Here is an 18,514-nt window from a genome sequence, read left to right as displayed (position 1 = left end):
TTCAGTTCTTGAGTACCTGGCAAATGTTAACTTTCAAAAATATCAAAAAATTCCCCTTTATTTCTCTGGGATATATGCTAATATAAACAATGGCTTCTTCCGTGGTAAAAGAACAGGCTAAATTATCAGCAAGAAATTCCTGTTTCTGGGGCTGGAGAGATGGCTCAGCAGTTAAGAACACTGACTGTTCTTGCAGAAGACCCAGGTTCAAATCCCAGCACCCACGAGGCAGCTAACAACTGTCTGTAACTCCAGTTCCAGGAGATCCAACAGTCTCTTCCATCCTCTGTAGGCATTGCACAACATGGGTGCATTTCCTATGTGCACGCAATACACGTATACACATAAAATAAAATTAAAAAATATATAAAATTAAAAAAAAAAAAGAAATTCCCGTTTCTGTCTTAATCTCAAAACACCTTAACATTCTTCTTACTTAGTTCCAAGTTGTATGAAATTCAAATAGAATTGTCAAAAGTCTCTCAATGAATCTCACTGCAAAATAGGAAAAATAAAATCTAGGAGTTTTTTTTGTTATTGTTGTTCATTTCTGCATTCTGTTTTGTTTTGTTTGAGACAGGGTCTCACGATGTAGCTCTGGCTGGCCTGAAGCTTGCTATGTAGACCAGGCTAACCTTGAACTGAGAGATCCACCTGCCTCTGCTTCCAGAGAGCTGGGATTAAAGACATGTGCCACTAAGCCTGGCCTCATTTTAGTAATTTTTGAAAGCCCTGCCATATGCCTCTCTTCTCCCTAAGTCATCTAAAATGAGAAGACTTATATTCTTTAAGTTCATTCATATAATGGAGTAATTCTTTTACAAACCAAGAGAAAAATGGCCAAGAATAAAAGTGTAAATATTTTCTGTAGAATGCAGAGAGGTATATATAACAATGTTTAATGGTTGATATATCACCCTAAAGAAGGAAATTGTATAACTGATATACTGTATTTATGGAAAGACCAAAGGATTTCAAAGTTAGCATATTTCTTTAGACTTCAATATTTCATGGGCTAGCAAAAAATTTTTTTCCTCATGTGTGTGCCTGAGATTGATGTTGGATATTTTCCTCAATCACTCTCTTCCTTATTCACTGAGGCAGAGTCTCTCAATAGGATCTAGAGCTCACCAATACAGCTAATCTGGCTAGCTGGCTTGTTCTGAGGATTCCCTATCTTAGCCTTCTGCATGCAGGAATTACAGGCAGGTTGCCATGCCCACCCAACATTTATATGGGCTCTGGGAATCCAAACTCTGGCCCACATGCTTGCCTAGCAAGTGCTTTAATCTCTAGCCCTTTAAAAAAAAATTTTTTTTTTTTATTTTGGTCTTGAGGAACCCATGTTAAGATCCCCTACTTTCAACAGCCAGTGGAAGAATAAGTTAACTTGGTGGAACTCGGGCTGTTACCATCACAAAGGCCTACTTGCAAAGTTGATCCTGGATGTCATCTGGGAAATTGGCTTTGTAAATATTTCCAATGGATAAGGTTGTAACTGCTCTGCCAGCCTACACTGCACAAATAACATTTATGGTGATGTCTACTTTCTCTGAGTATGAAATTTTGGTTGACACATGGTATCTATGAGGCCAGCTCTGAATTTGAGGCAATCAAACAAAACAAAACTCTGAACTCTGAAGTAGAATTCCTTATGCTCTGCACACATGCAACAGAATTTGTGAAGCTGGAGGGAAAGTGCATAGGAAGACTGACACAGATTTCTCTAGATTCCTCCAGACAGCTTTTTCAAACATGGTCTAGGTATGAACTTCCATGTCACTGAGGCAATTTTTCCAAAATGGTCTAGGTATGAACTTCCATGTCACTTTCCATGTCACTGAGGCAATTTATAATCTTCTGTTCTATTTTAACTATCATGAAAAATGGAAGACTAAGAATTAATGGCAAATTTAGTTCCAGGATACTTTAAGATTTAAGAGTCTTCCTGTTACTCAAATAACAATTTGAAAAGAAAAGGCAACACCGAAAGTGATAAATGTCCTTCAGTTTGTCATAAAACTTTAAACAACCATTTCTTCCTTATATGAGTAATTGATATTTAAAAATTACATGAGGAAACATGTTCTTTCTTTCCTAACCATAATCACCTTAAAAGGAATCCATCAAATCAACTTTTCCCATAGGCCACAATATGTTTTTAAAGGGCAACAAATAAAAAACCGTAAATTTCATTCATTAGCACACTCTTATGTTATAATAATTATAGTTCTCCAGTTTCCAACAATCTAACATTCTCAATTCTCAAATTCCATTTACCAGAATAAAGAACAATTTTCAAATCCAGAACCACACACCTTTTGCTGTAGCTCTCTTACTGCGGAATCTCTATCCATGCATGCCTGTCGGAAGGCTTCATATGCTTTATTGAGCTGCTCACCAATGTTTTTATCCATTCCTCTTTGTCCTGTAGCATCACTATAAAGGAAGGAGTAAATGCCAGATCTGGAAAGTATCAGAACAATTTAGATAGTTATTAAAGTCATACAAATTTTATTTTAAAAATATTTTATTATTTATTTTTATTTTATATGTATGAGTGTATTGCTTGAATGTGTGTAAGTGCATCCATGTTGTGCAATGGCTGTGGAGGTCAGAAGAGGGTGTTGGATCCCTTGGAACTGGAGTTACAGATGGCTGTTAGCTGCTATGTGGGTGCCAGGACTCAAACCCGGGTCCTCTACAAGAGGAACAAGTGCTCTTAACCACTGAGCCATTCCTCCAGTCCCGTAAAGTTATATAAATTAAAAAAAAAAAATGCATCTTTCAGATGGCCCTATGAGACTTAACATAAACATTTTATCATCAAGCACTGTAAATACTTACAAAGGCACAAAAGTTTCATCTAAAATCATGACTTGAAATATGAAATCTATAATTTGAAAATATTCTTTATTAATACTTCAGTTCATAAATCAGGGTCCAGTTCATACAAATGCTACTTTGAGAATAGTAGTCTATAAATGTAGTTGAAAAATATAAAAGAGCATGTAATTATTAATACATTATAGAGATGTACAACATGATTAGCAATGTGGGAAGGGATTTCTTTTTACTAAATGGACAGTTACTCCCACTTACAAGGTGAATTCTTGCTACACTGAAATTAGAGGAAAATTAAGTAGATAATAAATGTTTGTAGATGGAGTTCACACTGTTGTTATCACAGAGCAATTAAAATGTGTGAAAATGCTCTTATTTTAGCACAAAATCTAGGGAGAGTTGCTGTTGGATTGTACATTAAAAAAAGAAAAATCATATCCCTTCAGTCTCAACCCCACTACCTATTAGTTTCTTAACTTCCCTGCTGTTTCTGAACTACAGATGATTTTCTCAGAGGAGGTAATTTGGTTTTATCATCTCAGTTTGCCTAACATCTCTGACTGTATTCCTTGGCTCTGAGCAGAGCAAGCTACTTAATGATCCTGATTCTTCCTGTGCATTTACAAAAAACACAACCCAGAACCTTTCTCTTGATCTTCTAAAAGACACAGAAGAGGCAAAAATCTTAATTGGTTATCAAGGGTACCAAATTATTTCATTTTGGGGGAAATCTCAATTTAAATTTTTTACATTTATTTATTTTAGGCACATATGCATGCCACCGTACATGTGTGGAGGGCAGAGGACAATTAGTGGGAGTTCCTCTTCTTCTACCATGTGGGTTCCAAGACTGAACTCAGATAGGCTTGGTGGCAAGGATCCTTACCTGCTAAGACATCTTGCTGGCCCTAATCTCAACTTTTAGTCTGTCAGAGCATCTTTCAATTTAGGATGCAGAATACTTTAAAATTTTAAAAATCATTTTTATTTTAAATATAATTCACATAAGATAAAATCTAACATTTTCAAGTATATATCTTTATATATACTTCAGTATTTTTAATGTATATGCTATGTGTGTAGTATAATGAGAACGATTATATAAGTTTAGAATATTTATTATACTAGAAACTCTGAACCTAGCTAGTATCAATTCTCTCCATCCCCCATCTCCTAACAACCACTAACTGGCTTCTGTCTGAATGGATTTGCCTCTTTCTGACATTTTATGTAAATAATGTGATAATGGTTGGGGATACAGCTTAGTGATAGAGTGCTTCCCTGCATGCTTATAGGCCCTGGTTCAACCCCAAATACCATAAATAAATAAGTAAACGGAATCATCATACAACACATAGCCTTTATGTGTGGCTTCTTTCATTTAAGATAATATTTCTGAGGTTCATTTATGTTGCACCATATAACAATAATTGATTCCTTTATATGGCTGAATAATATTCCATTGTATGCCTCTGCAGCACATTTTACTTATCCATCCTTCGTTGCTGGACATTTAGATTGTTTCAACTTTTATACTATTATGAATAAAGTTACTATGAACACTTTAATACACATGCTTATGTGAACATGTTTTCAGTTCTCTCAGATATATGGCTAGGAGCAGAGCTGCTTGGTCAGATGATAATTCTATGTTTAACTTTTTGAAGGGTTGCCAAAATGTTTTCATAACAGCTATATGATTTCATATTTCTGCTAGCAAATGCACAAAGGTTCCAATTTTTCCACATCCTTGCTAACACTTCTTATAGTTCATTAAAAAAAAACATAGCTAACCTAATGGGTGTGAAGTGGTATCAAATTGTGGTTTGGATTTTCATTTTCCTAATGACTAATATACCAAGCATGTTTCCATGTGTTTTTTCGGCCCTTTATCTTTGGGAAAAAATTCCCATTCAAATCCTTTGCTTACCTCTTTCAATACTGCTTTCCCTTATAAGCTAGCAGAGGACAGTGGAGCAGCCAACACATAAAGCTATCATTTGCATATGGCTAAAGACCATTGCTTTTGCAGCATCCTAGGCATTGGTATATAGAATAGGGACAAAGGGGCTCTGCCTCTGTTTCTACAGTTTCTTCTTCTCTTGTGGAGAGAGAGTGCTTGTGAGAGGCATGTTCTCAGAGGGAACTGTCACTGATGAAAAAAAGTTTCATTCATTTTCTTGATAGTGTCCTTTGACACATGACATTTTAAATTTTGATAAATTTCAAATTACCTAATATTTTTATTTTCCTACTTGCAATTTCTTTTGGTACCTTATCGAAGGAACTGTTGCCTAACCCAAGATCATGCAGATTTTCATTTATGTTTCCTTAGAAGGGTTTTATAATTTTACTGTTTACATTTGGTTTTTGATCCACATAAGTTAGTTTAGTTTTGTATATGATATGAGGTGGGGTCCAGATTCAGTCTTGACACTATTTATTGAAAGAGTTATTCTTTTCTTGCTCGATGGCCTTGGAAATCTTGTTGAAAATCAACTGATCATAAATCAGTATTTTGGTTTTGGTTGTGCTGGAGATTGAATCCAAGGCCTTGCACATGCTAAGTACACACTCTATTGCTGAACTATAACCCTAGTCCCCACAATGCTCTTTTAAACACATAACCATAAGTAGTACTTCAATGCCAGCAGCCAAAGTCTATCATTTTAAGATACTGAATACATTTCTAAGTAATTTATCAGGCTTAATAAAAAACAATTCAAAGGTTTTAATTACAAGGATCATAGTGTCATTACTTTCTGAAAAACTGAAGGGATAGTAATTCTTTAGTTGTTCTACATAGGAAGTTAGTTCCTATCAATACCTCTGACAGATGAAAAAAAGATGAATCCTGTTAGGATAATTATGTGGCTGGGCCTTCTGTTTGCGAGAAGGTAGTAAAGAAACACAAACAATTAGCATTGATACAAAGTGTCACTGAATATTTTACTTCAATACCTTTTCATTCAAAAAGTATTTAAGGATAGTCTCCCTTGGAGCCTCCCACTCTCAGACGTTCTTTTACCCTTTTCCTTAATCTATGCTTGCTTTGCTCAAGGAAAAAAGTATTTAAGACCATTTACAAAAAAATGAATAAAAGATTAAAAATAAGTGAAAAGAAAAGTATAGGTGGTCACAGGGACTATAACAATATGTTAGTGGAGAAATTTGAAATTTGAAGTTATTTTACATTAAAAAGCTATACATGTCATGGCAATCTGTCAATATAAACCACATCTGTATTTTAAAACACCAACGCTGTGAACTGGAATTCTATCCAGTTTCATGCTTTGTCTATTACTGGCTGACCCTTGGTCAACTACCAAATTTTTGGTGATCAAAGTTTCTTTCTCATCAGTACAAAATGTTTGGCCTAGATTTCTACTAACATCTTTGTTTTACAGCTCTTGAGTCTGTGAGTGAAAAATGCATGTCTAGTCCATCAAAAACATGCATTTTCAATTTAAAAAATGTAATATAAGCTGGGCGTGGTGGCACATGCCTTTAATCCCAGCACTTGGGAGGCAGAGGCATGCGGATCTCTGTGAGTTCGAGGCCAGCTTGGTCTACATAGTGAGTTCCAGGACAGCTGGGGCGACAGGGAGACTCTGTCTCACAAAGACCGGAAAAAAAAAAAAAAAAAAAAAAAAAAAAAACCTTCATCATATGCAAGTTAATCATGCAGACCCTTTACTTTAGGTCCTTGAATTAGGTAACAGACACATCATTAAGAGAAGCTGCTGGGTAAATTCCACATGCATGGGTACTATTTCCTGAAATAATGTATGCCAAGGAAGTAGGTCTTTACTGACGCAAATAAGTAAACGATACATTTAATTCAATCAAAAAGAGAAAAGTATGTTAGATTAGTGACACTGACCACAGGAAAAGGAAAGTCTCTGGAAGCATACATTTTGGTATGCTTTTTGAAAAAACTGTCACTCTCCAAAAAAGTACTTTTTATTTTTAGTAAACATGCTCAAATCCAGGTCTCATGGCCAATCTTCTCCTCTTAGATTTCAAGTACTTCTATTAGCTGTTGTTGAGGTGTCTATGTTCTGGTCATTGACAAATGGATACAAACAAGCTTTCACTTTTTCCACTTTCCAGCCGGATGGCATGCTATGATTATAAGGCACCTAAAATACCATGGAGATTGCAGGACTTCAGAAAAGGAAGAGCAAGAATGAAGAAACTCAGGTGTCTGACACTGTCGAGCTGTGAGAACAGCTCTGGACATCTCATACTTGAATTGTTTTATGCAAAAGAAACCATTTGTCTTGGTTAACCACAGTTTTGTGGGTTTCTAAAAGAGAAGAGCCTATACCCTGATTAGTATAATATTCAAGATAGGTTTAGTGCTGAACACACAGTATATGATGTTTTTCTCTCCAGGAAAGAGACAAATAGTCATGGTATTTACTTTTTTCTCTCATACCTTGTAATGAGGCAGACACATGAAAATAATTAACCAAAGTGGGAGGTCAATTATAAATGTGCAAATAAAAGGGTAGGAACACATTTTGACAAGGATTTTTTTGTAAGACCTCATCTAATGGTTCAGTAGAGTTTTGTGCATTTCAAATGCTAATCATACTTTTTTTTAAAAATGAAGAAGGTAGACCAGATGCCAGTATAACAGACTAGAAAATGAGACAATGTAGGAATATCCCATAGAAAATATTGCCATATTTTGTCTGAAGATAAGAGCTTGGAATAAAAACAGAGAAAATGAAAGATGAGTGAATTCAGACACATTTCAAAGCTTTGAATTTTGGGTGGTGGGCCATATACATGATAGATAAGAAGGCAACTAAGGTACGTGTGATTCTAAACCAATTAGTCAAGAAAGGGCCTTAGAATCTGCATTTTATTTTAATTTTTTGAAAATATTTTGGGCTATAGAGATGGCTCAGCAGTTATGAGCACTAGCTGCTCTTGCAGAGGACCTGGGTTTGGTTCCCAGCACCCAGAGGGAGGCTAAAAGTATCCATAACTCCAGTTCCAGGGGATCCAACACTCTTTTCTGACCTCCACAGGCATTGCATGACACAAGTGCATTTACATACATGTAGACACAACACTCATACACATAAAAAATAAATTAATATTTATATTTATAATTATACATGTAGTCATATAATATGATTATGCCTACATTCCTACAGGTATGTAAGTGTACCTGTGTTGTGCAATGCCCGTGGAGGACAGAAGAGGGCATCAGATCCCCTGGAACTGGAGTTATGGATGCTTGTTAGCTGCCATGTGGGGGCTGGGAACCAAATCCAGGTCCTCTGCAAGAGCACTCAGTGCTCTTAACTGCTGAGCCATCTCTAAAGGCCCAGAATCTGCATTTTACTTAGCAAAGTGCCACAGGTGATTCTGTTGCACATGGTTCTTCGGTAACTTTTCAGATATTATGAAAACAATCGTGACACAGGGAAATAAGAACATTTGGGGTAGGGCAAGAAGTTGAGGATAAGCTGAATTCAATTTTGGACAAGAATGCTAGAAAAGACAAGGAGGGGGAAGACAGTCAGTGGAGTGATAATCTACAAGAAGAACTGAAGGTTAAATAGTTTTCCCCAATGGTTATATTCTTTTTTTTTTTTTTTTTTTCCTTGAGACAGAGTCTCACTCTGTAGCCCTGGCTGACCTAGTACTTGATTTGTAACTTGATTTGAACTGGTAGCAAGCCTTCTGTCTCAGCTTCCCGTGTGCAGGATTGCAGGCATGTATTGCCATGTCTGACACTGACACTGTTTGTATTCTTGATGTCTGTTTTGAATGTCCTGACACTAGTAGGCCTTTGAATAATCATCGACGACAAAAATATTATCACCAAGAAAATGCAGAAAAAAATAATACATTTTTGAAAAGGAAATAGCAACAAAAGATAAGCAATACTCAGTACTGCATCAACATTTATACTTTATTCCCCTCCTACATATAAAACCAAAAAAGAGAATAGCCCACTTGTTATTTATCTAGAATATGCTAGAAGGGAAACTAGGTAATACATAAAATGTGGTATTTTAACATAATTATTTGATCTTCTAAAAAGAGACCACTAACTAAATATGTAGTAATACTGGTTTGTTAACCTTTAAATATAGTTAAATAATAAGAAAAATAAGTCTCTGGTAGGGTGCTTGATTGTATTGCTTATTTTACTTTTTATTTGTGTGTGGTATATATGCATGTGGTGTACCTGAAGGTAGCATGTGCTCAGGTCAGAGGAAGGTATCAAGTGTCCTGCTTGGTTGTACTCAGCCTATTCCTTTGGGGCAGGGTCTTTCGCTGAACCTGGGGTTCTCCGTTTTGGCTAGATGGTTGTCTAGTAAACCCTAGCAAACCTCCTAAAGGAGGATTGTTACGTGGGTGTTGCAGATCTAATTCAGGTCCTCACCCCAGACTTTAAAAAAAAAAAAAAAAAAAAAAAACATGCTTTCAAAGTCTCTTTTCTATTCTACCAAATTTATGACAATAAAGTACTATTACTAATTATTTTTTCAAAAGTATAGTATCTAAAGATCTTAACATGAAAAAATTGAAAAATAATTTCCAGTAATCTTTAAAAAAGTTCCCCCAAACAGAGAATGATATAAGAAATGTCATAGGCTGCACAAGATTCATAAGGGCAACTTTGTTTTTGAACTAGCACTTAAAATCTTATGAGTCAGCAGATTAGCTTCCCTTCCAGCATTCCTGAGTCACTTACTGTAGGAAAACAAAAGGAAGGGAGAATATGAAGGGAGAGAGCTTTTCTATAAAGGGCGAATTTTCAAGAAATAAAATATCTTTTCACAGAAGGCCTATTTCCCTTTAAATCACATGTTTAAAACTGCTGAGTAGCATTTAGCCCTCAGAGCATTACACCAATAAATAGGAAGAGGCAAAGGCCTCGTGATTATAAAGCTGTACTCTGCATGCTCTTAACCACTGGCACAGCTCTTCATACCTCTGCTTTTTAATTTCCCTGAGGACACCTAGAGGCTGTTGGGCAAATGGTTGCAAGCCACAACTTGTTTTATTAGAAGTGATTGTAAGAACTCCAATGAGAAAATAAATAAGATTTGAGAGAGCTCCAGATCTCTATTTCCAGGCATTCCCAAGGATGTGACTTAAATGTATAAAGTAAGTTTAAAACTAGATTCAATATTTTTATACTGTGTATGTTAGTCTCACTACAACTTGTTCAATATTCCTGATAAGCCCCTCCCCCCAAATCCTGGATAGTCTGACAATCTTTCAGATCTTCACCTCTGTTACAATTACCCAACTTTCCACATTTTCTAAGGATCACACCAATTTTTTAAAAATATGACAATTCAGATCTAATTAATTTTAGCACTTTCTGTGCCATATTACTAGTAGTAGGGAAGCAAGAGTCGATTAAAAACTTTGATCTTCTACTTTAGTTCCACTTTCTGAAAAATGTTCACTACCATTAAATAATTATTACAAATAAGGTTAGATTACATTTTGTATAAAACATTAATTTCTCTAAGACAGCTTATACTTTATCCTATCTATCTATGGACCTTTTCATAGACCTCATTCATCTGCCAAGTTTAAAATGTTGGGGATAGCCAGGCATGGTGGTGCACGCCTGCAGTCCCAGCACTTGGGAGGCAGAAGCAGGCGGATCTCTTTGAGTTCGAGGCCAGCCTGGTCTACACAGCGAGTTCCAGGCAAGCTGGGGCTACAGAGAGACCCTGTTTCAAAAAGACCAAAAATAAATAAATAAATATGTTGGGAATAGATAGGATATTTCTGGTTAATTAAGCAAAAATTTTAAAAATGGACTAGCAAATCCTGTCTAAAACTTCTAATGTGTAAGGAAAAATATGGCACATTTTAAATCACTGTCATAAGGGGTCAAGTCATATTTGGAATAGTACTGTAAAACACTACATATAAGGACCAATGGAGGAAAATTGGCATTCATAAAGTGCCCCTCTGCACCACAACCTGCTTTTTGAACCATTCTTGAAGAATACAGAATATGGAATTAAAAATAACAACTGTGGGCCGGGTTTGGTGTTGCATGCCTTTAATCCCAGCACTCGAGAGGCAGAGGCAGGCTCAGATCTCTGTGAGTTCGAGGCTAGCCTGGTCTACATAGCAAGTTCAGGACAGCTAGGGCTACAGGGAGACCCTGCCTCAAAAATACCAAACAACAACAACAACAACAACAACAACAACAACAACAAAAGGCAACTGCTAAGGTAGAAGACTATTTAAAAACAAACAAACAATAGTAACAACAAAAACAGCCAAGTGACTTGTTTTTTGGTTGATAGCCCAGAACAACAGCATTGATCCTGGTTCTATGAAATTCCCATAACTCATCAGAGTATAAGAAAATATTTTCATTTATAAATGACATTCTTATGCAGAAATCTATGATATCAGTCCCTCTTCAATCAAACAACAGTGATTCTTTAAATTTGATGTTCCACTTATCAATACTTAATCATCCCAAATACATTTAAAATTTAAAACTATCTATAGATAATTGAGGACAAAGATCTCAAGATCCTAAGAGATACTATAGCCATGGACCAGAAGAACAATTTAAGTTCTTTGCTTGAATTGCATTTCAACAATGAAGACTGTAAAAAGTAGTCCTCAGATATAAGATAATAACATAAGAAATGTCACAGGGGCGGCAAAGAGATGGCTCAGTGGTTAAGAGCACTGACTGCTCTTGCAGAGGACCCAGGTTCAGTTCCCAGCACTCACTAGCGAGCAGCTAACCACCTGTAACTCCAGCTCTAGAGAATCCAATGCCCTTCTCTGGCTTTGCTGGCCATTATACACACATTCATGCAGCAAAACACATGAAATAATTTTTTAAAAAAGAAATGTCACAGGCTGCCCAAGTCTTTTCTTGTTTCGCATGGGAGAGTATAAGCACTTGATGGAAACTGATACCTATTGCCAGATGCTTTACATAAATTACCTGTTAATCTTCCTGCTGAAGGAGCACATATTCTCTTCCCTTTGCAGATGAGGAAACTTGGCCTCAAAAGAGGAAGTAAACTGCCTATAGTCACAGAATTAGACACTGGAAGAACTGGATGAATCCAGGTCTCAGATGGAAAATAATGACCTCTAGTTCTTTTGCTCCTAATTTATTTTAGTTTTAATTCTATCAAAGCAATCCATATTCAGATCCTCCATATTCATATCCTACTAAGTCAAATAGTTCTATAAGGTTTAAAAAACAAACAAACAAACAATAGTCCTTTGCTTCCTTACTTCACCTTAGCAACAACTTTTTGGTTTATTTTTATTTTTTTAACTCAATCTCTGTAGTCTCTAAATAATATGCAATACTGACACACTGATTTTTCAGTTTTGTCTTTCAAGTATGCAAAATAAGAATTCTGTCTTTAAACACCCCCTCCTTTTCACTCATCCCATTTTTCCAAATATATACTATTTATTGTTAGATTAGTATTCAACATTTACTGCACATTATTATTATTAATACTATTCACTGCTAAATTATATAATATTCTATGCTTGTTTTTCCTGAAAAACTTTCTCTCTAATTTTTTTTGCCTGTTTTACTCCCTATTATTTTATCAAAATTCCTCAGCATATTCAGACACAGGTATTCTATCCATTTCACCTTATAGGAACCTTTTCTGAACTTTTGGCTTTATAGATCAGTTGTTCTGTAATAGAAAGTCCTAATCTTGTGATTTTTCACCTTAAATTTGGGACTATCCTTTGCCCCTCTCCTTTTCTTAGTAGATTCTCTCATTTTCTGTATTCCAATTCTGTTTTTGGTTTATAATTCTACTTGTCAGTCAGTCTGTCTGTTTTAGTTTTTTGAAATAGGATCTCACTATGTAGCCCTGGCTAGCCTGGAACTCGATATTTAGACCAGGTTGGCCTCGATCTCACAGTGTTCAGCCGGCATCTGCCTCCCAAGTGCTGGGGTTAAAGGTGTGTACCACCATGCCCAGCTTTATTTTTAATTTTTATTACATCTTATTTAGTATATGTTTGTGAGCATGCCATGGCACACAAGTTGTGGTCAGAGGACAATTTGTGGGAGTCAGTTCTCTCCACATGGGTCCTGGGGATCAAATTCACATCATCAGGCTTTGCAATAAGCACCTTTATCAGCTGAGCCATCTTACTGGTCCTACAATTCCATTTCATGGCTCAAATATTCAGCAGCTTCCAGAGAATGACTATTTGAGAAGCACAAAATTTTGAAACCTTGCATAGCTGAAAATACCCTTGGATCTTGACTGGTAATTTAACCCCCAGATTAAAGTTCTAGGTTGGAAGATTTGTTTTATTTTTTTCTCAGAATTTAAAAAGTTTTGCTATTTTATAGCTTCCATTTCTTTTGGTGAAGTCCACAGCCATTTTGACACCTAATATAGTACTTAATCAATTATCTCTCTCTTTGGGAAGTGACATTTTTCTTCCTCTTTGTTCTCAGCATTCTGAAACTTACATCCTCTGTAATTGGGACTTGGTGAGCTCATTCAATATAGAAATTCATCCTTTAGTTCTACAATTTTCTTAAATATTTTTTCAATTGTCTTTTTTTAAAATTTCTTTCTGAGATTCCTACTATATGGATGATGAATTTTCTGAACTGATTGGCTAATTCTCCCTACTATTATCCCTCTCTCTCTTTTTTCCTGTTTTGTTTTCTTCCAAGACAGGGTCTTGTTACACAGCCTAGACTGGCCTTGAACTCTCCGACTTGTGAGTTTCCTGTCTCAGCCTCTCATGCTCATAGCATTTTGTTTTGTTTTGATGCAGGAAGTCCCCTACATCCCCAGCTGGCCTTGAACTTGTTATGAAGACCAGGTTGGCTTTGATCTCACAGAGATCCTCCTGCCTCTGCCTCCTGAGTGAAAGGCATGTGCCACCACACTCTGCTGCTCCTAGCCTTTTAAAATGAACTTTTATTATTTTCAGACACAATAACTTAAGTCTGTTGTCTTTGGAGCCAATATTATGCTGCCAAAGGGATCAATCAATCCCAGGTAAAGAAAGTAAAAATTAAGAGCAAGTACTAGTGCTTTTGGGGCTACACTAGGGCTTCGGAGCAGAGAGCTAAACAATGTTAAATTTCTAATGCCCCAGTTCAATCAGACCAGCTGAAAAAAATCACAGGCTTAATGTTAAGTTTTCTACAATATCCATCCTAGAGTGGTACGTAATTCTTTAAAGTGTACTTTTCTGTGGGGTGAGAAACAAGTGTGGGAGAGTTAGGAGGTAGGAAAGGCCCCTCTGCTGGGTTTCCCCGACTGCTGAGCCTCTTCTACTTCTGGGTAATGTTCTGCTAGGGCTCACACTTGTGGTGAGAGGCCTAGAACAGTTTCAGAATGGGGAAGGGAAATCACCTTGAAAAACTGCAACCTCTTCTATCTTCTACTTTGCACTAGAAGAGAAAGCTACCAGTCTTTCTCAAACCCTTGGGGGTATGAATAATAGAATTCACATTCTATTTCAGAAAAGTTGCTACCTAGCAAAGGAAAAGTTGAATAAATGAAACACTTTATCTTTTCTATTTCTTAATTGAATATTCCTCTTTTCAAAACAGCAACAGGAGCAAAAACCAGAAATCTGTCAATAGTACATACACATAAATAAGACATTTTCTGTCTTGGCTGGGTAAGGCCGATCTTTCAAGGCACTCATGTTTTCCTTATTTGAAACAAAATGGGAAGAGAACTGTCATCCCTAACATGTCTGATCGTTCGCCCCTTTCAGAACTATACAGGACAAGCAGCCAATTCCTTAAATGACAGTTTGCATTTCTTGTTGCACTTTTTAAGATCTAAACTGTGGTTATGGATATACCCAACACATTGCACAAAACCATTTCTGTGTTCCCATTAGGCAGCTGATTCAAAGAAACTTTATTATACTTCCAGCAATGTCAGAATTTGGGTTCTATATTTTTTCTATAAGCTTATTAGCTAAATATATCAGGACAAAGTAGGACATTTTTTCCAGCTGAACCCAAATAACCCCTTAGTAACATTTTGCTAAATCTTTGAATTTGGTGAAAGAAAAAAATATTTTATAAGCCCACACCCTTGAGTTTCCGTTTTGCCCCACTTCCTTGTTTTCTCCATAATACAGACATGAGTTGCTTAACCATAGGGATATATTCTGAAAACTATGCTAGGTGATCCTGTCACCATGCAAACATTATACAGTATTCTTAAACAACTACACATCCAGGTTGTATGGTATAAGCATCATAGTACAGAGCCAAGGGGCACATGACTATAACTTTCTTTCTCCTAAACTCTTTATCAAATGCTAGGGGCTCAAGTATACAATTAGAGAGTAGAATATCAGAAGAAAAACTGGGCATGTGATATTCTACCTCTGAGGTAAATAGAAACATGGCACTGCTCAGTGAGTTGAGCTCAGGCACACGAGTGATTATTCTGTTGTTATTGTGTGCAAGAGGGATAAGAGGAGAGGGAGAGAGTCTGATTGCCTGTGTGTAGCCTGGGCTGGTCCTGCCTCTGCCTCCTGAGTGGTGGGATTACAAGCATGTGCCACCATGACCAACTTACAATCTTAAGAGTCATCTCCGTTTTCAGTAGGGTCCATGTTAGAATCTGGAGATGGAAAGGGAGGATATGCAATTTCAAATGGCACCTATTAATCTGTTTTTGTAAGTCATATGAATCGGATATTCACAGATGAGAAAAGCAGCAGAGAAGGTTTGTATTTACCACGGGCAGCATAGAGGATAAGCAGAACTGTGTGGAAAGGAACAGACTACAAACTGTAGCCTGTAATTTGTGAGACTGTATCTGAAGGCAGTAATTTTAAAATGTTGAGAAATGGGGGGCTGGAGAGATGACTCAAAACACTGCTAGTTTAGGATACCAAATATATGAGGTCTCATGACATTATGTTGTAGAAAATGCTATACTGCAAATGGTTATGAAAATTATTTGCTGTCTCTAATAAATTTCCTTCAAACAATTTAAAGTAATAGAGCCTTTATACTGAAGGAACATAGGCCCTTGATTTCTGTCCTTATAGCAAGTAAATCTGCAGCAAAACTACTTAACTGTGTGTGGTCTGTTGCTCAATAGACAATTTTCTGTACTTCATTCTACTGCAAATATTTCAAGGACTCATATTTCAACTTGCTAAGTAACCACTAAAGTGAAATTCATATTAGTTGTCTTAGTCCACTTAATTTCCAGTAATTCCTTATTTCAGTGACTTAAAAGTTAGACTTTATTATTACTATTAAAACTTTTTCTGTGTGAAGGAAAAGTATTTGTGGTAAGAAAAAGTTACTGTAGAATTATTGATATATAAACTGCTTACTTTCATCATTTACTATAGATCATTATTATTATTGTAGAGAGTTTATCTGTGAAGGAAGAAAAGTTAAGTTACTGTGCAGGGCATTCTCCTATGAGGAAATTTACTCCACCAAACTGCCCCCCCCCAATTTATTTACTTATTTTATGTGTATGAATGTTTTACCTGGATGTATGTAAATGCGCTACGTGAATGCAGTGCTCACAGAGGCCAGAAGAGGGCATCAAATCCCCTGGAACTGGAGTTAGGGACAATTGTTAGTCACCATGTGAGTGCTGGGAACCAAACCTAGGTCCTCTGCAAGAATAGCTAGTGCTCTTAACTGCTGAGCCATCTCTCCAGTCCCAGCCCCCAAATTCTTTTCCTCAAAAATAAGAACTAAAACTCCCAAAAGTCCCTTTAAGAATACTGTTATTGCTAGGCCTGGTGGCGTAGGTTTGTAATCCCAGCTAGTGGGGAAGCTGAGGCAGGTGGATAACAAGTTCAAGGCCTGACTGGCCTACAAAGTGAAATTAAGACCAGAACTTAAACAGAACTACTTTATTGATCCTGGTCAAATGCTAATCCCCAACCCTGCCACACAAGGAAAAAATGCTGTAACATGCATTGCTATTTTCCTCCTTTTCAATTCTGTTAGGAAAAGTGTGATACTCCTGACAAGTTCTATACCTTGAAAGAAACCATCCATCAATTTCACTTTGTTGTCATTAGCTTTCCAATTTTCATGGGAAATTTCTTACTTTCATGTTAATTACCAAGCTGACATTCTCCTGTATCCAGATCTCACAGGGAGTTTCAAAGTAAGAAAGTGAGAAAGTATATATTTATTTATATAAAATGAAAAGCATTAGGACACTTCAGGGTAAGTGTGGTGTATACGTATGGAGCAGGGCTTTTAAGGATAATAAGCCAATCATTTTACAAAAGTCTACTTTCTTTTACTGACTAATAGTTTTTCATTAATATGTAAGTAATGATATTAGTTAATTTTTGGTAGAATTACTAACTTAAAAATTATTATTGTTTTGGACTAGAGAGATGGCTCAGTGGTTAAGAGCACTGACTGCTCTTGCAAAGGACCTGGGATCAATTTCTAGCACCCACATGGCAGCTAACAACTGTCTGTAACTCCAGTTCTGGGGGATCTGACACCTTCTTCTGACCTCTGCAGGCATTGCACAACATGGGTGCACTTACATGCAGGTAATACACTCATACTTATAAAATAAAAATAATAAGATATTTTTAAAAATTATTTTGTGTGTGCATGATGTATGTACTGAGGGATACATGTACCATGGTGTGCATGTGGAGGTCAGTGTACAACTTTGTGGAGTCAGTTCTCTCCTTCCACTTTTAAGTGGGTTCCAGGGATCAAACTCATGTCATTAGCTAGGCTTGTACAGCAAACACCTTTACCTCTGAGTCATCTCGCCAGTTCTAGACTTATTAGCTTAAAATTTTTTAATTATATTTATTCCTGTGTGTGTATATGGGGGATATGTGTAGCACATGTGTGGAGATCAGAGGCTAACTTGTAGGACTCAGTTCTCTCTTACACCATATGGGTTCCTGGGATCAAACTCAGGTCACGAGGCTTGGCAGAAAGCTCTTTTACTCACTGAGTCATCTCACCAGCCCCAGAATTATTAACTTTTATAAATGACTATTCTAGACACTGAATGACCTTAGGCAGATAATTTAAGTTAAATTATCGATATACATCCATGAACTATGTAGGATGCATCATAACACTCATAAATACTATTTTCACTAGAATGCAGGTGTTATCTGAATGCTTGTTTATTTCGTTATTTCAAACTATTATTAATTTTTTGTAGCAAAAAAAATTATTGGGGTTGGCAAGATGGCTCAACTGGTAAAAGCACTTTCCACACAAGTCTGATGACCTGAGTTTGATTTCTGGAACCCACATAAAAAGTCAGATGCGGTAATGTGCACCTGTAATCCTAGCCTTTCTATGGTGAAATGGGAGGCAGAGACGGGAGAAGACCTGAAGCTGGAGTGCACAGCCTGGTAAAACAAGAGACCTGAAGTTGTCCTCTGACCTCTACACATGTGCTATGGCATACATACACTCACACTCATACATGGGTGCACAAATAATAATTTAAAAAACTTAAAAAAATAATTAATATTGATCTATTTGAGGGTTTGCCCTAGAATGATGACTTTTTAAAAAAATCATACCCATACATGACGGCAAATGCTAAATAAAAATAGCCTGTTAATATACAACATTCTCATGGTACACTAGCTGACTGGCCATTACAACTACTCCCCACCCCACCCCCCTTTA

General features: G+C 36.6%; 1 protein-coding gene across 1 annotated transcript in view; it reads right to left on the bottom strand.

Moving 5' to 3' along the window:
• The window catches only part of Tank (TRAF family member associated NFKB activator), a 79,626-nt gene that overhangs the window by 56,142 nt on the left and 4,970 nt on the right, over positions 1 to 18,514 (bottom strand). Inside the window, exon 2 of the mRNA XM_008845747.3 lies at positions 2,319 to 2,466. Coding sequence (XP_008843969.1) covers positions 2,319 to 2,417 — 99 coding nt within the window. The 5' untranslated portion in view covers positions 2,418 to 2,466. The remainder of the gene's footprint in view (positions 1 to 2,318; positions 2,467 to 18,514) is intronic.

Source organism: Nannospalax galili, unplaced genomic scaffold (genome assembly GCF_000622305.1).
Source record: "Nannospalax galili isolate Female #2095 unplaced genomic scaffold, S.galili_v1.0 scaffold540, whole genome shotgun sequence".
Classification (NCBI taxonomy): Eukaryota; Metazoa; Chordata; class Mammalia; order Rodentia; family Spalacidae; genus Nannospalax; species Nannospalax galili.
Note: the sequence above shows the minus strand (reverse complement) of the source record. Positions and strands in the feature narration are given on the sequence as shown.